Source organism: Silurus aristotelis (genome assembly GCF_946808225.1).
Source record: "Silurus aristotelis genome assembly, chromosome: 8".
Classification (NCBI taxonomy): domain Eukaryota; kingdom Metazoa; phylum Chordata; class Actinopteri; order Siluriformes; family Siluridae; genus Silurus; species Silurus aristotelis.
Genome location: NC_139581.1, coordinates 14,916,146 through 14,939,148, shown reverse-complemented (window position 1 = coordinate 14,939,148; position 23,003 = coordinate 14,916,146). Strand labels below are relative to the sequence as shown.

Sequence of the window (23,003 nt, the reverse complement as noted above, 5' to 3'; positions counted from 1 at the left end):
CCGTCGGCGACCCCCCGCACGCACAACAAACACGGCGGTAAGCAGAAGTACTTATGGACGGCCGAACAAATGACGGGGTGTTTATGCCAGTGAGTCATAACAAAATAAAATCAAAAGATGCTTGTGCTTGTGGACGGTTTATCGTGCACTAGGCTAGATTAAGCGCCTCCTGTCTTGCCCTGCACAATGCACTGTGTAGTCTAGCACGGCTCAGAGAGCAGCTCGGGCACCAGATAAGAGTATCGATAATGCAGGCTGCACAAGTCCGATTGATTTTGGGAAGCTGAGACACTGGAACCGAGCTCGTCTCTTACTTCGAAAGTGCATTGGAGGACGTTTAATACTGTCGTTATACATATCCGGACAGATAGATTTAAATAATGCTGCCTCGTGGTTATGTCAAGAAAAAAATAACAGAAATAAAAAAGTTCACAGTAGATGCTTTGAGGCTGAAATGTAGCGTGAGCAGTGCATCATAGACTTCTAGTTTAAATGTGGTAATGCCCAGTGGCAGTGTGTGTGTGTGTGTGTGTGTGTGTGTGTGTGTGTGTGTGTGTGTGTGTTGTGGGATGCAGCAAGCCGCGTGGCCTTTTGAAGGCACAAAGACAAAGCGATGAGCAGTGATAAGAGGAGGCGCCAGGCTGCTCAAAGCCCTGAGCGCTGAGCAATCACACACAGACTGATAAGCATCATGCCATAAAAGCCTGCTCTGACTCTTACAGCTCTCCTCCAGACGACAGAGGGAGAGAAGAGAGGAAGCGACGGAAGGAGGAAGAAAAGGGAAGTTCAAACTCGATATTAAAGATGGAAGCTCCATTTTGGAAACAAACAAATATACTGTAAGACAAGAGCATGACAGTTTTGCTCATAACAAGCGATTGGTGGTTCATGGGGGAGGAAAAACAAGTGGTATGTTTAAGGACAGGGGTGTATATCAGAAAAGCTGCTCTGAGCATGACAATAAAATGATATGATGTATGTGCTTCCAAGCATTTATTTAAAAAAAAAAAAAAAACACATACGGCTTGACATTTATGACGAGTGACCAATTACAAGCCCTGTTCTGTTTTCTTGGCCTTGCAGCCAGTGCTGTGAAGCTTTCAGGACCAAAGAATACATTCTGCATTTGGTCTCCTTCTGTGGTTAAAAGAAGAACCAAGAAGGCATGTAAAAGTGATGTGTTCCACCGATTTCTAAAGCCTAAGAATAAATACATATTTAAAAATCTCACCTTTGGTTGATCTCTTTAATTGGTGGCGATGTTCGTTAAACCATACAAACATGGCGAAAAGAGTGACGATGTGCAGCACTGTGTTTCTTTATATAATAGAAACAGACTCATCGACTTCAACCTCTTCTAAACCCTCGAGAAGAAAGGCAACAGTCACTGTGTACAGGTATGACTTGGGATTGTTTGCTACCTCAAGTGGTGTGATGATCTTAGGCAGAGGTTTAAGGCGTCTCACACAGACTATGCAACGCTGATTTTTTCACATGAGATGCTGACTAAACATTAAAAAACATATGTGGAGTTCTAAAGAATTCATGCTATAGCACTTAAAGCACCAGTTTATTTGAACCAATTCTAATCTCAAAGCAGTCAGAAATATGTCAAATATTGTGCAAAAAAATATCCTTAAGTTCAATTAATTAACTTGTCAATCTGTTTTTATATTAAACCTTCATGGATCGTATTACTTATGTGTTGAATAACATGCTTTGTATTACATTGTTACTTTGGTTCTCTGAGTTTACAGGAACAGGAAAACAGGCTGTGTCCTACCTGAGCCGGTATCAATGACTGTAGCCTGGCCTACGCGCTCTGGAATCAGGCAAGAGGAGCCGGGCATAGTCATAGGCTCAGAGCGCACAGGCTGGATCCTAACACACACACCACACACAAATATATATAAACATGACCTACATAGAGAACACACTGCAAGCAAAATAAGGCAATGATACATTTTGTAAATGAAGGACTGTGAGCCAGGTAGGTGCTGTTCTGTGTCAGACGTGTGTGTGTGTGTGTGTGTGTGTGTGTGTGTGTGTGTGTGTGTGTGTGTGTGTGTGTGTGTGTGTGTGTGCACGTGTGTATAGATACCTGAGGCTATGCAGTTCCAAGTCATCAGTATCAAAGTCAAGCAGGGGCTGCTGGGTATCACTGGGCCCCTGGGACTGCAGCACAGATGAGCTGGAGGAGATGACTGTAGTCTGTCCTGATGGGTGAATGGTCTTAAACTGGAACTGAGGACCCATCCACAACCGCCTGTGAGGACCAGTATGGGTCACTATCTCCACCTGAACACACACAGGTAAACATGTTCACACGCACTGTGTACACAGCACAAAATCGACTACACATCATGTAAAGTGTTACAGTATTACGACCACATATTAGTGCCCGGTCTATATGACCACAGCACCTCAGACAGATCGAAAAACAGTTCTGCACATGTGTTTGCATGTGTGTATGCAAATAGACAGACACTTGATTCATCAACAGTATACTGCAATCATTCCATGTGGTACACAAGAACAGGCGTAAACGTCAATCCACTTCACGATTTAACTCTACTTCAATTCAGGGTGAAATTATAAGTTTATGGTACCTGCGTAGACTCTAGAGAATGTTGCGTATGAAAGCCCCAGGAGATGAACAGATACTGAAATACTCAAACCAGCCCAAATGGCACCATCAAGCTTGTGACAGTTAAAGATCAGATTTTCCTGCATTTTGTTGTTCTGTATTCAGACCCCCTTCACATTTTTCAGTAGTGTTATGTTGCAGCCTTGACTACAATCGTTCAAATTGATTTTTTTAGTTTAAATAATCTGTTTATATTGATTCATTGATCAATATAATAAAAATGGACAATTCTATAGATGAAAGTTAGATATATTTTAGTGTAGTTAATGTGCAGCTTGTGTAGCAGTGCAGATTTACTGTCCTCTAAAAATAACTCCACATACCCCCGTTATTGTCTAAATAACTGGCAACAAATGTGAGTACACCCTAAGTGAACATGTCAAAACTGTGCACTCCTCCATAATAATATCACGGAGCTGCTGGAGGTTAGACACATGTTGTTTCTCCACCTTCCACTTGAGGATGCCCCACAGGTGCTCAGTAGGTTTTATGTCTGGAGACATACTTGGCCACTTCATCAACTTCATCTTTGGCTTCAGCAAAGCAAAGCAGTTGTCATCTTGTTGGTGTGTTTGGGGTGGTTTTTATGTTGTAAAACTGCTGAGGGGAGGTCATCGTGTTCTGCTTCAGAATGTCACATTTTACATGTTGAAATCCATGTTTCCATTAATGAACCACAGCTTCTCAGTACCAGCAGCACTCATGCAGCCCCAGACCATGATGCTACCACCACCATGCTTGACTGTAGACAAGACAATTTTCTTAGTGCCCCTCACCAGGGTGTTGCCACACACATGCTGGACACCATCTGATCCAAACAAGTTTATTTAAGTCTCATCAGACCACAGGACATGGTTCCAGTAATTCATGCTCTTGGACAGGTTGTCTTCAGCAAACTGTTTGCAGACTTTTATGCGAGCCAGCTTCAGAAGAGCCAGCTTTTATTCTGTCATGACTGTCATGCAAACTGACTCGTTGCAGTGTGGTGTACGGTCTGAGCACTGACAAGGACGTGTGGCTTTGCATGATTACATGACGTACAGCTGTTATCACTTAGTGTGTACTCACTTTTGTTGCCAATTATTTTGACAATAATGGCTGTATGTTGAGTTATTTTTTAGAGGACAAAAAAATCTGTATTGCTATACAAGCTGCACATTGACTACACTAAAACATATCCGTTTCATTTCTATAGTATTGTCCCTTAAGAAGAATGAATACATGGTTTCTGAAATGTGAGGGGTGTACTCACTTTTGTGAGATACTAGATAGATAAATCTATATTAAAGTATCTTTCAAGTCTGCATCTGTTTTTTAATTTTTTTCAACACAATCACTTGGGAGGACATAATTTAAAGCACACTGTGTGCTGCCAAAAGAAACAAAAAAAAGCACACCTGGAGTAATGCCAGTTCACTTTACAACATCCACTCTTACAGAATGCAATAATCCCAGGAACAAATACACAGACACAGTTTCAAATATCAGTGGGGAACAATATTAACAGAAACGTGTTAAACATGCACAGATAGCGTATGCTGTTCATATTACATGTAGAACTTTAAGACTCATTTAGTCAGTGTGATGGCTGCGCCTTATTTAGAGTGTAAACCAGACTAATGCAGTACATTGAAAGCATTTGCAAATCTTTTACATATGTTCTGAAAGGTTGGCGATTCTTCCAATTAATTCAGTTTCATTCCATTTTTTTTCTATAGCGCTTTTAACTTTGGACATTGTCTCATGGTAGCTTTACAGAAGGTAAGTATTATAGAACAAAGTTTACTATATAACTTGTGTATTTATCCCGGATGAACAAGCCTGGTGCGACTGAGGCGAGGAAAAACTCCCTTAGATGGTATGAGGAGGAAACGCTGAGGGGATTCAGACTCAAAAGAGGAACCCATCCTCATTAGTGGGGCTTTAAGAGTCTGATTATAAATCATTAAAACATAAACAACGGAGAGTGAGAAATATCATGAGCACCGGAGTGTGTGATTATGAGTAATGCCCTTTCTTTAATCTTATACAGTCAGGTAGAGTTTTGCAACCACGAGCTCCTGAGCAACTCATAAATTAGCTCGACATCAGAGATTATTATAGATTCAACACCAATTGCTCCAGGCCAGTCTTTAATTTTCAATTCTTTAAATGTTCAATGAGATAGGTAGAATGTGATGTTGAGTATTGATTAAGAGATTGTCCAATGTCTAAAATCTTAATGTTGCGACCAAAAGCAGCACACTGTAATTTGCTATTTCTGTAACAAAGTATTACCTTATTTATTTCTAAAGTCTGTGAATAATATATCAAAGGTTATCGGTATCGCTTGTTACAAGAAGTCTAAGGGCTGCTAATGCTTGGCCAACAGTTAATGACTGTCAAAACTGTCAAAAATTATTGAGTTCTTTTCACTTGTAATTTGGTCTTGTGTGGGGATGAGCCCTTCATCCCCAGATACATTTTGTGTGATGGCATTCCAAATGACCAAACTCTATTGGTCATACGCCTTACAGTTCTACCCTATGCTGTGAGCATATACAGTGAATAAAAATCCATCCACTAACTTGTTCTTGCTGAAGATCAGTCAGCAATGAAATATTATTTCGTGGCTCCCAGTAAATGTTATAAGTAGAGGTCGACTGATAGATTGATCTGCAAAATTGGCCAATTATTGGGAAGGCGCATCTGTGCATGTAGGTTTTGTGTGAGAGAACATAAATCTCATACCAGCAGGTGGCAATAGTCTGAATTCGGCACCCAAACGGGGAAACTGGGAGAGCTAAAACTGTAAATATCTAAAGAGAGCAGTGTTTTCACCTGCCACAATCATTACAAACGGATTCCTGTAGCTTTTTCAATCATGTCTGCTAAGTTGCAAAGTCGAGAGCAAGAATGACAGCAAGCATGTTTAGTTTTTTTTTTTGTGTGCTCATTTGCTAAGCTGAGTAGCCAATCAGATTCTCTTTCTCGCAGACGAGCTCCGCCGCTGATTCGACAGGTGGTGCAGAAAAAAACTAAAGTCGACTGACATTCAAAACCCCCCAGACATTCCCCGACTGCTGACCATCAGCTTGGTGTGTTCCGGGCTTTAAGCTCTCATCATTCGTTCTTGATCTAGTCCTATACATTTTATTGGTTATATATGATGCTGCTTTTTGAGAGAGAATGAGAGTAACATTTTAGATCTGTGTTGTTAGAGAGCCTTTAACCAGCTCCAAGTTGGGATACAGGTAGACACAGGTACCAAAACCTGGTTGGAGGTACCAACCTCTTGTTGTTCAATAAATGTTCAATTTAAGCAATTTTCTATTTCACTTTTAATTAATTAAGAATTAGAAAAAAGATAAATCGGCCAAACATATTGGCCCAAAACAAATCGGCATCAAAATGACGGCCATCACCTGCCCTGATTTGTAAATACTGGCATTGGCCAGAGAAAATCCCATATCGATCGACCTCTAGTTATAAAATTCAAAATTTTGCTAAACAATGTGCCATGACGCATTTTCTTTGCAATAAAAATAGCAACAACATATGCCATTTTTATTCCTCCAAGGAACTGATTCTTTTTTCCAACCTTACACAGAAACAGACACCACCAATATCAAGCAGGAGAAAGTGAGAGGGAAAAGACAGTATGTCCTGCCAGCTTCCTTCTCCCCCACTCCTTCATCCATCTTTTCATAAAAGTAGGCCGAGGGTTTTTGCTCCTCTTTCTTCCTCCAGTCACATATGTGAAAATGAGCCTAGGGAGGAACACACGTGCAACACGCTGCTTTTTTTTCTGCAGTTAACACCATCAGTGTCACCCAGCCCTGAGACAAACAGATGTAGCACTGCTTTTCTGGAGGGGCAAGAGCCAGATGTTCCCCCCGACCCTCCTGTCACACTGAGCAGCAACATATTGAGACCACTTCACACTGAGAGCACTCATTACACGCACCCACAGCTCACACACGGGAACGAGTTTCTCGCAAGTTCTCTCATCCCAATCCAGAAGCAATCATTCAGGAATATCTAAGAAATAGTTGTCATGGTGAGTGCTGATTAAAAAAATTATTAAAATAAAAATAAAGCCGACAAAGTAAATACAGGTGTATTATATACTTGTAATGAGAAATCATAGATCACAAGCTAGGTGTGTATCATTAGCTCATGAAATGTTCATTAGACAGAACCCATTAAAGCTGTAAATGCTGAACCACAAGTGAATCATGTGAAGCTGTAGCTGTCATGTAGAGAGCTGCATGTTTTACCAAAGAGTGGCCAATAAAAAGAATAGCAACAGAAGGAAAATGAGTAAACCCTATTTACATTATGGAAGTTAATAATGCATTTCATAATGGAATACAAACAATATAAAATGCCTTTTAAGGGAAAAAGCCAAAACTGAAGAATGTTGCTCTGCTTGCGAGTGAAAATAATCAAGAAGAAAAACATTTGTACACCAAATCAAATTTGTACATCAGATGTACACGGTTTCTGAAGGTTTCACAAAGTCGAATCTAAGACTTTTTAAGACCATTAAGGATGAAGTTTTAGACCAAAATCATGACATCAGAAACACACAAATGCGTTGTCAGCAACTGGCCTTAACCAAGCCCTAAATTAATGAATTAAGCCAAGTATCACTAAACTTGCACTTCCCCATAGCTGAAAAATAAAATCTGTTTTACGTCTGTGGGTACAATCCAAGAGAAATCTGCGCCAACAACAGAAAGCTGTTGCATGCTGGGCTCATTTGTAGTTGTAATACTGAGAATTATATATGGACTACATTTGGACAATCACACACTCCGTTGGTCGTGGTATTTCTCTCTTTCTGTGGTCTGGTATTGGTATGTTATGGTTTATAATCACACTCTCGATATCACCTAAATGAGAAGGGGTTCCCCTTTGGAATCTGGTTCCTCTCAAGGTTTTTTCTTTATACCATCTAGGGGAGTTTTTCCTTTCCACAGTCACCCCAGGCTGCTCATAAGGGATAAATACACATCATTCACTTATATTTTAATTTTTTTGTTCTCCAATTCTAACATTCTGTGAAGCTGCTTTGAGACAATGTGCATTGTGAAAAATGCTATAGAAATAAACTAGCGAGAAAAAAACCCACCACCACTGAAACTAGCAAACAAAAACATTTTAAAGTGCTGTGGGAGCATTTCAATGAGCGATATAGAAAGAATTACATGGGTATCGGAAACTTAAGACCTGTTTAAAATTATTTAAGACCTGGAATAGCGAATTTAAGCTTTAAACTTCAAATTATGGTTTTAATTTTAGACTTTTTTAAGACCCTGGGGAAACCCTGATGTACTAAAAACCTGAAACACAGAATGAAAGAATATTTCTAGTAGTGGCTCAGTTTCCCTACTTGTTTCATTACTCGGAAAATAATCTAACCAAAAAAGACCTATAATAATAACCCATAATACAGACTGCAGTGTTCTTGTAACCCCATCATGATACAGGAACTGGATCATTCATGATGTCATAAAGAAATGCTAGGATACTACTAGTAAATACTAGTACTGACCTGCGAGAGCCACTCCTCATCCTCCTGACTGCTGTGGTCTGAGGCCAGGCTGTCATAGGAACCCTGCCTGGTGATGGGCCCTGGACTTCCTGGAGGCAACACTGTGATGAAGAAGAAAACAGAATGAAATGAAGTAAACATCTTGTGTAACACAAAGAGTGAGAAAGCACATTCTGGGCTATGAGTAGATTTATGTCTGTGTGTGTGTGTGTGTGTGTGTGTGTGTGTGTGTGTGTGTGTGTGTGTGTGTGTGTGTGTGGAGCACAGCGACAGATGGAGCACTAGCAAGCTTGAGTAAGCAGGCCCTAAAAATGGAGACTAATGTGCGGAATCCGTTGTTTGTCTTCGCACCTCGAGGCTAGCACATGGCGTAGTCGCAAAATGTATTTAATAAAGGAGTAGATAATCGAGCTGTCAGGAGCTCAACTACAAATCTGGAGCTTCTTATATTCTTTCTCTCATTGTCTCACTCCCATCTCAGATACATGGCAGGTGTTCAATAGACATCAAGAGGTATTTGTGCCAAGATTAGTGAGTAGCATATACTGATTCATCACCCAAACAGGAGATGGCTTTTTCGTTTGCCACTCAATCGCTAAAACACAAGCCAACGAAAAGAGCCAGAACAAAGGGAGGCTTTAGCCATGCCAACATGCTTCATTACACACACACATACATCAGTCTTAGCAGCATGACGACATGTGTTGTACACCAACAGCATAGAAAAAAGTCAGGTCCTGTTACTTCTTAAACACAGTGAAGTCTTGCTCTGCATCCTCCCCTGTGGCCCCGCAGCCTGGCGACAATAAGTGTTGCCTAATCAATAATTGAAACATAAGAACAGTAGCTGGGTCTGTAGATTAGGTTTCAGTGGGTTCATCATAGCCAAGACATTGAAGCGAAAACTCATCCTCAATACTGAAGTGTACAAAGTGGAGAAGGCTGCGGACAGGAAGCAGCAGCTAACCACATGAATTTGCCGCATCACTGCGAGGGTACGATGTACACACGTTCACTGGCAACTAAAATAAACACTATAAATTAAACCTAGATTTCAAAACCATTGAATGGTTAGTCATTTTGGTTCTAAAACATTGCCAAATAATATGACTAAATACAATATGCTGTCTTGTTATGCTAATGAAATTAATCAAGGTTAAAGTTGATAGTTCCATTGTTGATGGAAAAGCTTCCATCAAACAAAACCTGGTTTGGATCGATTCCAAAATATAAACAGCTCATATGCTGGTTACTATGATAATGCTATAGTTTGTGAATTTCCTTTTGGGAGGAAGGGATGGTATGAGGATGTCAGGAACAGTAGAACATTGATATGAGGATGTCAGGGACAGTAGGACAGTGACATGAGGATGTCAGGGACAGTAAAACAGTGGTATTGGGATTTCAGGAACAGTAGAACAGTGGTATGAGGATTTCAGGAACAGCAGAACAGTGGTATGGGGATGTCAGGGATAGTAGGACAGCTTTAGAGGAGAACCAAAAAAACAGTAGCACAGCTGGAGAAATACACCAGAGATAGCAGCACATCTGTAATTCTTACAACAGAGACACAAGCACAGCAACCAGGGTACAGCATGGCCATTGAATACTGAAAGTGGTACACCAGGGACAACAGTATATCAGCAGGGGATATACAGTAGCAATACTGGAGCAGGATGTAGGAAAAATAAGACAGAGCCTGTTTATCATGTACATATTCAAGTTTCTTTATGACATGTAATTTCTCACATGAACTTCTTGGTCATAATCAGGTGGGGTTTCGGTAATTGTAGTACAATTCTCAGGAAATTACTGGACTGTGTCATTACCGGATTAATGAGGTATTAGTCCCACTATTACAGTAAAAATTGAGGATCTGTACATTATTTGTTAATAGGGACAATACATGATGCATAGCTTTGCACCTGGCAAAAGGCAGAGAAGGCAGGTCATTAGGTGAAGGGTGAAATGCATAAGTTATACCAAATCCATTGTTAGGCTTGAGTGTTATTTATGCAGCACATCCTGTTTAATGAGAAATGTGACCATGTTTTCTGGTAAAAGTGCATTTTAAGTTTGACTGATACAAAGTGTTATCAAATATTTAGTATGACACATGCCCTAGGTTTCCAATGTAATAACACCATTTTTGGATAACTAGAAGCCTGACCCAAACAGTTAAGTATTATATCAGCCATTTGAGTGGAGTATGGCCTTGAAGTGTTAGACAGTAGTGCCTGTGTGCTGACCCAGGGACGGCGCCATGGCCCTTTTTCCCCTGCAGTCAGACTACGCTTCCTGCCCCATGGAGGCAATTAGGGCTATTGACCAGGTCGCTGCATGCACAGGCAAGCTGCAGGCCTGGTAGACTCTCCGGCCACAATTACAGCATTATGAGTCTTGAAGATGCTGCACAAGAGGCTCCGACTGCAGCACTGCTAAACTGGAGCCAGTCACAGTATTGGGAGGTAAATTATTCAGAGCTTGTATTCCTTGACCCGACGCTGTGGCCATTCAGAATTGTCCGTGTACATACTGCAGACTGCTACACAAATATCGACAAAGGACAAAATAAAAGCTGAAATACGATGTCCAATAGCATGTGGCTTTGTTCGAAAGCCCTCACACCTTCACACACGGTTCAGCCTCGTTCATTAGGGAGCTCTCAGACACACGGATGCCTGCATCCGATAATAAAGACTTCTAATGTCGCTAGCCGAGGATTCCCTGAGCTCTGTCAGTGCCTCCTGAGGAACCTTCGCAGGCCAGCTCGTCCTCATTATCTCCCCATCAGCTGGGTATAATCGGTGGAGGCTGGGTAATGCTCCTCCTCCGAGTGCAGTCGAAGCCTGGGCAGATGGACAGGTGGAGATAGTGACCATGAAGTGGCGCCACGGCTGCTTTTATCACCAGCCCAGCAGGCTCCAGCTCCTCTGACCCTACCATCCACATGCTGCATTTTTAATCAGCTGGGTCATCCAATATACAGGCAACAGCGGGCCTGTCAATCACATGGCGCTGCCACAGATCCGCGTGGGCTGAGGACACGCAGGAAACCCTGTCCTTCCTTAGCCCACAGGGCTTGGGAACTGCCCACTGCTGGTGTCCTTGTGCTATCGCTTCCTCTTTTCTGTCATCTTTCTCTCTGTTTCTCCTCCATAGTCGGCTTCATCTGATATTACAGGAAAAACGAGAGCCTGATAACATTTATATTCATAGCAAAGGCAAGCGGCAGGCTTCTCTAGGCTTGTTCGCTGTGTTTAACTGAAGGTGGCAGCCGGGCTCGGTTTCTCTCTGCATCACTGGGCACTTTTACCACCCACCGTAAGAAAGGATGCTTTGTTAATTCAGCAGACATTGCATCAGATAACTTGCAGGATAAACTTAAATAAATATAGATTAGTGAGAAGTGAGACGTCCTACACTTGATACAGCAAGGTGCTGCAATCTACACTTACGCATACGCTGAGCTGAACCGACTCAATGTTTCTCATGAGCACAGCAAGGAAAACAGCAGCAAAGTTATCCAGCTAATTATATTTACACAGAAATGTTAACAAGGATCTCATTAAGACACTTGCCCCTAGTAAAACACAGTGACACAGAACCACTGCCATGTCCACTCACATTCACTACTTTATCGCAGTGGCGCATCTCGGGCTGTTCGGAGGGAACATTTCACCCGTGAGGCAGTGCGGATTTAGCAGGAGAGAACAAATGTAAAACTGTGACTGCAGGACTTGGACGGCTAATTGCTGATTTATATTTACAATTCATCCGCTAATGTTAAAACGCTCATTTATTCAAGACTTATTAGATACATGCTCATCAGTTTGAATTCCTGCCCCGCTGTTGCCTCTGCTTGCTTTTTAGATGTGCTCCGGCTCTCTTTGTACTTGTTATTGAATTACATGGGTTTAAAAGCCACATAAATTGCCTTCATTTGAATGCTGAGTTAATTCAGTGGTATGATGAGTCTAGGAGAGAAACATTACGGCTGAGTGGCAAAGACCTGGTTCAAGATGCTGGTGAACACACACACACACCCGCGCATACGCGCACACGCACACGCACGCACACACACACACACGGAGGTGTGGTCTTTTCCTGACATCTTACAAACGCACAGACAGACAGACAGGCAGGCAGGCAGACCCACAGACAGACAGACAGACAGGCAGGCAGGCAGACCCACAGACAGACAGACAGACAGACAGGCAGGCAGGCAGACTCACAGACAGGCAGGCAGACAGACAGACAGACAGACAGACAGTCTGATAGGCTGATTAACTAAAACATAGATATACCCTCAGGAGGGTACCCTTACAACCCTTCTACCCTTGCAATCACAATTCAAAAATTTGAATTAATTGAATTTCGAACATTACTCAGTAAGACATGGTTTCATGCTCAAACACACTCACACACGCATGCACACACATGCACACACATACACACACACACACACACACACACACACACACACACACACAACATTTAGTACTTACAGCCAGCCAGGAGGTACTGATAGTACTGCACCAAGTCTGAGGCCTGCACCAGGGGGTGGCTGTTGCTGAAAGGAGGTTGCAGCTCGTTCCACTGCGGTGTTCTACTCAAAACAAACACAGAAATCATTTTAGGAAGCGCATATCAAAGAACCATATGTATAGAGCTGTCTCCTGCTGAGCAATTATGGACTTAATTCCCACATGTCTGGCAGCCTTTCCATTTCGTTTGCCCCATGTGGACTGACCCAAACATACATCGCTATAGATGCTATCAGTTTACATTTGTGAGCTGATCAAAGGCCAAAGTTATCAAAGCAACTCTAAACCTTTCTATCCACTTTCATTGAACAAAGTCAGCAATAGGATAATGCTTTGCGTTCAGACGAAGCGCGGGGGCTGCAGAGACTGATTATATTGGATGCTTTTAAATAAATACAGTTCATGACACAATACTGCCTGCATCATGCGCTGCTCTTGAAGCTTCCATGAGCAGTGTAAGATCATGACGAGTACACGTAATGCGGAAGGATTGATGGTTGTACCTGGCCAGATTCCAGCATGCCCTGGGGCACGTGTTTAACTCCAGAGGTGTGTCATCACCTATCTTCTGTGCTGTGCTAATTGTCCGAGGCTCCAGAACATGTTCAACCAGAGTGCCATAGCAGCTTGCAATGTACAGGGAGTCGACCACGGCCTGGCGAGACTGATCTACAGAAAAAAACACATCCATCGCTTATTTCATTTGGGGAATTCACTTAATAAATATACGCTGTCTACTCGCTCAGCATTGCAGAGTCATGAAAATGGTCTTTGATTTGCTTTACATAATAGTGTACAAGTTACGCAATTGTGTGTGTGTGTGTGTGTGTGTGTGTGTGTGTGTTGAGCTCTGACCTTTTTCTCTCTTCATGTTAGGGTTGGTGATGAACCAAGAGCGTGAAGATGCAAACACAGCAGCTACACAGAACTCGCCTCCAATAGACTTGCTAGGGGAGATTTGGGGCGGTGGCTTGGCTTTACTGCAGGAAACAAACACACCAATGACTTAAAAAACGGAGAGAATAACGAAGGAAAGGAAAAGGACAGAATATTAGAATGAATGTACCAGAGTGACAGAAAAAGTCAGAGAGAGAGAGAGAGAGAGAGAGTTCATTGAAAGGGATAGAGAGAACAGCTTCTGCTTCTTTAGGGAATCTGAGGCTCAGAGTGAAAGCAAAGTGAAAACTCAAAGCCACATCGGTGAAAAGAAAAGAGTTGAGATGCAGAAATGAAGACAACATTCCCGGCACATGAATGATGCATTTTAAAGGATCCAAGAACATACTGTAGCACATCCCAGAATGAGACAACAACAACAACAACAACAACAACAACAATAATAAGAATAATATAATGTTTATTTTACGTAAACGCTTCCTCAAACCCACAGTTCAATATAAAATATATACACACACATACACACAAACACTCATATTTACAATAAAACATAAATAAGAACAATAATCTTTTCAGTTTGTGTGATGTATAGTCCATAAAAAAACTCACTGAAGCTACACAAAGTATCTGCACTTGAGTAAAAGTCCAACCCCCTTAATATCAAGTCAATTTAAAGTCCAGCTTTACATTTCTCCTTGAGTACAATGTACAAAAGGACTTTCAAGCATCAGAATGTAAAGTACTCATCGATAAGAGGTAAATATTCTAATATTTTATGAATGTTCCATTTTCCTGCACATCATAACCCTATTGAAAGAGAGTTTTCTTGGTACAGGCACACAGTGCAAGCTTTACTCTATGGAAATAATTTCGTGAGAACTGTGAGGTTACGTTTGTGGTCTCGTGGCAGGTTCTCATTTAACGCAATTTATGTAGTCGCTTCGAAGTAATGAAGAATGGCATATTTTTTAGGAAATGCAGTGGAGTAAAAAGTCTGATAGTACAGATTAAATGTATTAAAGAAAAAGTTTCCCCAAATAAGAAAAAAAAAATTCTTGAAAGTATTGAAAGTAAAAAACATACAGTTACAGTCCACCACTGGAGGCATCCCAGCTAGCACTACTTCTTTTTTTTTTAATTGTGTTACGTGTATATTATTTTATTGATAAATGAATTTATGTATTATTTATTAATATTTATTCATTCTGAAATTCATTTTAAACATATTTAACTTATGCATAGCATCCAACAGTTACTTATTTCATTTTAGAAAATGTCTATGTCAATAAAAATGTATGTTGTGTCAATTTTTATTATAACTCCACATCAAAATTTCAAGTTGATGACAAAAAAAAAAAAAGTATAAAAGTCCAAAAGCCCTAAAAGCTTCTCGCACGTACTGGCGAAATGTAGCCGGTCACATAATTGCTGTCATTTGCTTATAAATCTGCTTTAAATGGAGGCTGAGCAGCTGCCTGTGCACGTCTCATTCTAGATTAGGTCTTTACAAGAATTTATTATTGTCTATTGAGTTATTGTGCATGCCAAAGCCGGTTTGACGAAACCTAACACAGAAAATGGCTCAGCAGTGTAATAGGGTGGCCATATGGAAGCTGAACTGGAACTACAATGAGGAGTAAGTGGCTCGATCCTAAGGTCTACTGTAAAATCCAGTCATGTAAGGCATTCAGAAGACACAAGAGACTTATGCAGTGTGTAAATTTACACACTAAATACACTTAATTATTGGGAATATGTTCAGTCATATGTGGGTCTTCCCAAAACGGTTACCACAAAGTTGGAAGCGCATGACTGTATTTGTCTTTTGGATGTAGTAGCAGTACATTTTTACCGTTCATGCATGACAATGCCCTCTGTGCCCAAAGAAACTCCATTAAAATGACATGGTTTGGAGTGGAAGATCTTGAGTGGCCTGCTTTAGAGCTCTGACCTCAACTCTCCTAAATCCCTTTGGAACGAGTTGGAACCCTGATTGCCCCCCAGGCTGCTGACCACATCTGTACCTGACTTTATTAACACCCTAGTGGCTGAATGAGCACAAATCTCCACAATCACACACCAAAATCTAGTGGAACAGAAGAGCGGAGGTTATTATAACAGTAAACAGGAACTAGATAGGATGTTCAAAAAGCATAGGAATCTTATAGTTGGGTGTCCACAAACTTTTGCCCAGAGTGTAGATCTATCGAAGCTGGTTAAAGCAATATATAAGAAGTATATTTAGAAGAAGTAGTCAATTATTTATTAGTTCTATTTATGTTACTATCTGTATCTGGCCATAACTACTTATTACACTACTCAAAGGTGCAACACGTATGCATAATGGTTTTTGCTTTTAAAAAACATCTAATGATGTGGATTTTATTAATATAAAAGATTTAAAGGCAAGGTTAGTTTAAAAGCTAATGTAAACAGATTGTCCAGTAGTTGAACTCTCCCCTTCTGCCCTGCATGACACACTGCTAGGTGCTGAGTGACCTGCTGCTGTGTTCAACTCTCACCATTTTACTTCCTCTAAAGCTGTCAGCGAGTCATAAATTACTCTTAGGAAGAGGAGTGATGATGATGTCTTTGTTTAGCTCGTACCACGCATGGGATCAGGTCTATGGTGCAGAAAAAAAAAGAGCTGCTACTGCTGTGTATTTATTAGTGCTGTATAAGTAGTGCATAAACATGGTTATGGGAGTTTGAGAGCTGTACTGATCCTGATGTATAAATATATTACTTTACACGGTCTGGTCTGACTTCTCTGTGTCTTATATTTCCTTCTGGTCGAACAGATGGACAATAAGAGTATGAATAAAACACTGGGCACATATAGAACAGATTTAGCTCACAGCAGCCATTTAAAGGGAACAATAAAAAAAACTCTATCACTGACTTCAGCTCTTTAGAGCAAAAAATGCAAGAATTAATATTTATAATTAGCATGTGATATCTAATCTAGCAGTTAGTTCTGAATTAAATTCAACTTTTTTTTTTTTCGGGTTAAACTTCTTTTATTGACACATTGCCGGTATGACTTCTGGAAATAGAAAGGAAGACAAAGAGACGTGGTGGTGGAATGACGAAGTGCAAAAAAAAGCATAAGGAGAAAAAGGTTGGCGAAACAGAATTGGGATCGGCAGAGAGATGAGAAAAGTAGGCAGGCGTACAAGGACATGCGGCAGCAGGTGAAAAGGAATGTGGTGAAAGCCAAGGAAAATCCATATGTGGAGCTGTATGAGAATTTGGACACTAAGGAAGAGGAAAAAGATTTATACCGAACAACTAGACAAAGGGACTGAGCTGGGAAGGATGTGCTGTAAGTTAGAGCAACAAAAGATGCAGATGCATGTTTGCATAAGCATAGAGATGTTTCGATGTGATGGCAGTGGAGTTTTTAACAAGACTGTTTAACATGATTTTGGAAGGTGAGAGGATGCATGGGAATAGAGAGAATAAGGGAGATGTGCAGACCTGCAGTAACTACAGGGGAATTAAGTTGATCAGCCACACCATGAAGTTATAGGAAATAGCAGTGGAAGCCAGGCTGAGAGAAGAGGTGATCATCTGTGAGCAGCAGTATGGTTTTATGCTGTGGAAGAGCACCACAGATGCATTATTTGCTGTGAGAATGTTGATGGAGAAGTATAGAGAAGGACAGAAGGAGTTGCATTGTGTGTTTGTGGATTTAAAGAAAGCGTACGACAGAGTGCCAAGAGAGGAGTTGTGGTATTGTATGAGGAAGTCAGTGTGTCAGAGAAGTATGTGAGGGTGGTGCAGGACATGTATGAGGACAGTGTGACAGCAGTGAAGTGTGCAGTAGGAACGACAGATTGGTTTAAGGTGGAGGTTGGACTGCATCAAGGATTGGATCTGAGCCCTTTCCTGTTTGCAGTGGTAATGGACAGGTTGGTGGACGAGGTCAGACAGGAGTCTCCATGGACTATGATGTTTGCGGATAATATTGTGATTTGTGGTGAGAGTAGGGAGCAGGTTGAAATTAGCCTGGAGAGGTGGAGGTACATGCTAGAGAGAAGGGGAATGAAAGTCAGTAGGAGTAAGCCAGAGTTTATGTCTATAAATAAGAGGAAGGGCAGTGGAGTGATGTGGTTGCAGGGAGGAGTTGGTGAAGGTGGAGAAGTTCAGGTACCTGGGGTCAACAGGGCACTAGTGATTTGTGATAGAAGGGTATCTGCGAGAGTGAAAGGGAAAGTTTATAAGACTGTGGTGAGACCTGCGATGTTGTTTGGTTTAGAGACAGTGGCATTGAGTAAAAGACAGGAGGTGGAGCTGTAGGTAGCAGAGCTGAGGATGTTGAGGTTTTCATTGGGAGTGAAGACGATTGACAGAATTAGAAATGAGTTTATTAGAGGGACAGTGCATGTGGGACATTTTAGAGACAAGGTGAGGGAGGTGTGATTGAGATGGATTGGACAAGTGCAGAGGAGGGACATGGGGTATATCGGTAGGAGAATGATGAGGATGGAGCCACCAAGAAGGAGGAAATAAAGAAGGCCAAGGAAGAGGTTTATGTATGTGGTGAGGGAAGACATGCAGGTAGTTGGTTTGAAAGGGGCAGATTTAGAGGACAGTGGGGTATGGAGACGGATGATCTGTTGTGGCAACCCCTAACAGGAACAGCCAAAAAATGAAGAAAAAGAAGCTGAGATATATATATATCTACTTATAAATAAATACTTATTTTCCTCACTGTATATATATATATATATATATATATATATATATATATATATATATATATATATATATATATATATATATATAGTGAGGAAAATAAGTATTTGAACACCCTGCTATTTTGCAAGTTCTTCCACTTAGAAATCATGGAGGGGTCTGAAATTGTCATCATAGGTGCATGTCCACTGTGAGAGACATAATCTAAATCCAGAAATCACAATGTATGATTTTTTTAACTATTTATTTGTATGATACAGCTGCAAATAAGTATTTGAACACCTGAGAAAGTCAATGTTAATATTTGGTACAGTAGCCTTTGTTTGCAATTACAGACGTCAAACGTTTCCTGTAGTTTTTCACCAGGTTTGCACACACTGCAGGAGGGATTTTGGCCCACTCCTCCACACAGATCTTCTCTAGATCAGTCAGGTTTCTGGCCTGTCGCTGAGAAACACGGAGTTTGAGCTCCCTCCAAAGATTCTCTATTGGGTTTAGGTCTGGAGACTGGCTAGGCCACGCCAGAACCTTGATATGCTTCTTACAGAGCCACCCCTTGGTTATCCTGGCTGTGTGCTTCGGGTCATTGTCATGTTGGAAGACCTAGCCTCGACCCATCTTCAATGCTCTAACTGAGGGAAGGAGGTTGTTCCCCAAAATCTCGCAATACATGGCCCCGGTCATCCTCTCCTTAATACAGTGCAGTCGCCCTGTCCCATGTGCAGAAAAACACCCCCAAAGCATGATGCTACCACCCCCATGCTTCACAGTAGGGATGGTGTTCTTGGGATGGTACTCATCATTCTTCTTCCTCCAAACACGTTTAGTGGAATTATGACCCAAAAGTTCTATTTTGGTCTCATCTGACCACATGACTTTCTCCCATGACTCCACTGGATCATCCAAATGGTCATTGGCAAACTTAAGACGTGCCTGGACATGTGCTGGTTTAAGCAGGGGAACCTTCCGTGCCATGCATGATTTCAAACCATGACGTCTTAGTGTATTACCAACAGTAACCTTGGAAATGGTGGTTCCAGCTCTTTTCAGGTCATTGACCAGCTCCTCCCGTGTAGTTCTGGGCTGATTTCTCACCTTCCTTAGGATCATTGAGACCCCACGAGGTGAGATCTTGCATGGAGCCCCAGTCCGAGGGAGATAGACAGTCATGTTTAGCTTCTTCCATTTTCTAATGATTGCTCAAACAGTGGACCTTTTTTCACCAAGCTGCTTGGCAATTTCCCCGTAGCCCTTTCCAGCCTTGTGGAGGTGTACAATTTTGTCTCTAGTGTCTTTGGACAGCTCTTTGGTCTTGGCCATGTTAGTAGTTGGATTCTTACTGATTTTATGGGGTGGACAGGTGTCTTTTTGCGACCTCAAACAGGAGCATCTAATTTAGGATAATAAATGTAGTGGAGGTGGACATTTTAAAGGCAGACTAACAGGTCTTTGAGGGTCAGAATTCTAGCTGATAGACAGGTGTTCGAATACTTATTTGCAGATGTATCATACAAATAAATAGTTTAAAAATCATATATTGTGATTTCTGGATTTTTTTTTTTTAGATTATGTCTCTCACAGTGGACATGCACCTACGATGACAATTTCAGACCCCTCCATGATTTCTAAGTGGGAGAACTTGCAAAATAGCAGGGTGTTCAAATACTTATTTTCCTCACTGTATATATATATAACTGTGATAGCCATATCAATTTACTCTGTAGCAAAGTTTGACAAAGTGTGAAACAACAAATCAGCATCATACTATCATCACAATGTCACAATCCTCTATATTTCAGGGTGGAGGTTTTTTTTCTTAAAGCCTCCAAACGTAACAGATCATAGCATCAGAAACAGAACCTGACTCCAGGAAGACAGCTCATTCATTTGTATAAATCACAAGAGTAGTCGAGGAGAAACACTATCACCTCACTTTTCTTTAGTAAGAGCTTGCACTAATAAAATCTGCGAATAACATTCCTCTTTAGGATATGATTTAATGTATTAATGGCAACCTCTGAATATAAAACAACCTATTATTAAGAGAGGGTGAGCGGCGCATGGAGCTGGTCAAAACTGTACAGCAGCAACTGAGACGCGTCGTGCCAGTGAGGTTTTCAAGGAAAACTCTTTGATGAGGCTTTGGTCAGTAGCAGCTGCCAGCAGAGGCAGATCACAGCTTGGTTCACAATGTTCTGGTTCTTTAAGTAAAACAACCGCTGGCGTTGATATGTCTGCGTTTTAAATCACTCTTCCTCTTACTCACACTGTAAGTGGCTTGAAAGTGTTGGGGTTTCAGCTCTTATGACAGACAACGCAGGCTGCAGCGAGGCCGCAGACCGTGTATATGTGCGGCTTTTCAGAATAAATATTGGCACTGAAAACATCCTGGGGAAAAAAAAAGTAACCCAATATCAATGAAATATAAAAAAAATAAACACGTTTAGTGTGCCGCTGGAGAAAGAAAGATGAATGTTAGTGAACGGGGTCCAATTTTCTTTCTTCAGCCTTACTTGCTTTCCTTTTTCCTCTCTTCGTATTTCCTTTCTCCTTCTGCTGTTTCCTAACGCAGAGAGTCCGACTAGGGTTTTTTTTTTTTCTGTCTTACTATTTCACTGAAAAGACTCCTCGCATGTCATTTCCACTTTTAATTTAACAAATGATTCCTCTTGACTTGAGCTAATAGCTTTTCCTCAAGGGCATAATTCAATCTCTAATGTCCACGATCAAAGTCCTCGTGCATTAGAGTCTGGGAGCAGGCAAGGCGCCATCGAGGACCAGAAGCCCCCACCATTTATTTTCAGGGCCTGTAGTAAACAAACACGGCAGAGCTCTAGATCCTGTCAGAGCTACAAATAGCCACAGCACTGCGTTGATCGAGAGCCGGAGGATCAGCCGAGGCGTCCGTATGATCCGAGTGTGCTTGAAAAATGTCAGCAGCATCTGGCAGTGTCCGTCAGCATCTTCGGCATTTATTGTTTTACAGCAATCTTTTCCCCTGCAAACACTGGCAGAGCACATGGCTGCGGTACACGATGTGCTTATGGTGGCCATTTGAGTGCATTTTTCCGCCGTAAACTGCGCGGCCGTGCATCAAACGCTGAGGCAAGAACGAGGGCTTTTCTCCTCCATTTCCATCGTTCCACCTCATCACAACACCACTGAGAAAGCCGCGCTCATTGCTGTGCGACTTTTCTTTCCACGGCGAAACTAATGCACCACTAATGCGAGTTCCGCAGGCCTGGAGTGCGGCAAGGTTTAACTGAACGATGAGCTCATGCGGTTGTGTAATAACGGTTTGGGGCTCTAACCACACTCCTACTCGTGGAAAGCATGAATGGATCACGGTTAGAGGAGAAGGTACGATCGTTTTAAAACACGCATCGTCAAAAGGACACGTCAGAGAGACGAGCCGGCGTTTTCGGCTTCGAGGTTCGACTTTCGTTGTGTGATCCCCAGAGTTATTTCATTCAATTAGGAGCAAGTTGAAAAAAGATCCATGTAAATGAAGTGGAGGGAAGGGAATGGAACTGGTGCCACTTGCATTAACAACTCCATAGGAAGGAAATCATTAGGGATATTAAAGCTTCTCATAATAAAAGCTCTCTAGATTCTCTAAGCAGTGAAAGATGAAAAAGAAGGAAGAAAACTTGATCGTAAGGTGGAGCTCTCGTTCCCAGTCCCAGGCAGCACATGCTTTTTATTCCGAAGCAGAATCTAGGCGGCTTAAAAACCTAAGCAAAGACCATCTAATGGGCATTTTCTTCCAAAATGATCAAAAATGGGATGCTTTTAATGGCCTCGGATTCCTTGTAAGTGGGCCAGTTAAATTAGGCCATTCATAAATCTAGCTTATCTTCGATCTACACACCAGATGCTCATGCCATTAATCTGTACAAGTCAAATACACCCATGGTGTTGGCTGGCCTTTTTTTTGCAGGTGTGGGAGATAAGATTAAACAATATAACAGATGTTTTTAATCCAAGTATCAAATGCTATAATCATGATCGACTATTGCTTTATCACTGACCCTGCAAGATATAAACACACTGTATTAAATACCGCTAACATTTTTATACTGTACAGAAATAACTTTGCAGTCTTTCTTTCAAACTCTGATTGCCTGATGCAAAGTTACCACCAAATTGTATTCCCCTTATGACACAGCAATTTAGAAAATATAACAGATTTATTTTTTTAAATAACAAAAAACAGCCTTTTTCTTATCAGTATTAAGTCTCTTATTGCTATAGGACAGCAGTAAAATACGTTTGTTTCTATCATCACTTACCCTCAATCCTCAATTCCCTCAATCCCTTAACTTCATCAGTGAAAAGGGCAAGCAAGTCTTTGCTCTGAAGACTTTCCCATAGTTTACTGACTGTTTCATACTCTTGTCACCTGAGAATCTTGAATAAACTTGTGCTTAGGACAGAAAGTGTGACACTACCAACGATTATACAGGTTTTGTGTTCAATAAAAACATTTGTGATTGGTTAGTAGATGGGGATTTGTTTCCTATAACTGCAGCTTTGTCAGGAGGTAAAACTATCACCTTCTAATCAATCACAATCAAGAATTTAACAGCACAATAATCACAATCAATCATTAAAAGTAGAACAGCATGCATGACTGCCTCCTCCGTCACTCTTCCTCTCCCCTGTGGAGTTC

At 41.3% G+C, this 23,003-nt stretch overlaps 1 protein-coding gene across 4 annotated transcripts in view; it reads right to left on the bottom strand.

The window, feature by feature from the left end:
- Positions 1–23,003, bottom strand: part of bcas3 (BCAS3 microtubule associated cell migration factor) — a 214,935-nt gene that overhangs the window by 120,657 nt on the left and 71,275 nt on the right. For all 4 annotated transcript variants that reach the window (XM_083548588.1, XM_083548590.1, XM_083548589.1 and 1 more), the window contains 6 exons: positions 13,589–13,713; positions 13,237–13,402; positions 12,695–12,795; positions 8,187–8,287; positions 2,102–2,298; positions 1,784–1,881 (listed from right to left, as the gene is read on the bottom strand). In XM_083548588.1, coding sequence (XP_083404714.1) covers positions 1,784–1,881; positions 2,102–2,298; positions 8,187–8,287; positions 12,695–12,795; positions 13,237–13,402; positions 13,589–13,713 — 788 coding nt within the window. The remainder of the gene's footprint in view (positions 1–1,783; positions 1,882–2,101; positions 2,299–8,186; positions 8,288–12,694; positions 12,796–13,236; positions 13,403–13,588; positions 13,714–23,003) is intronic.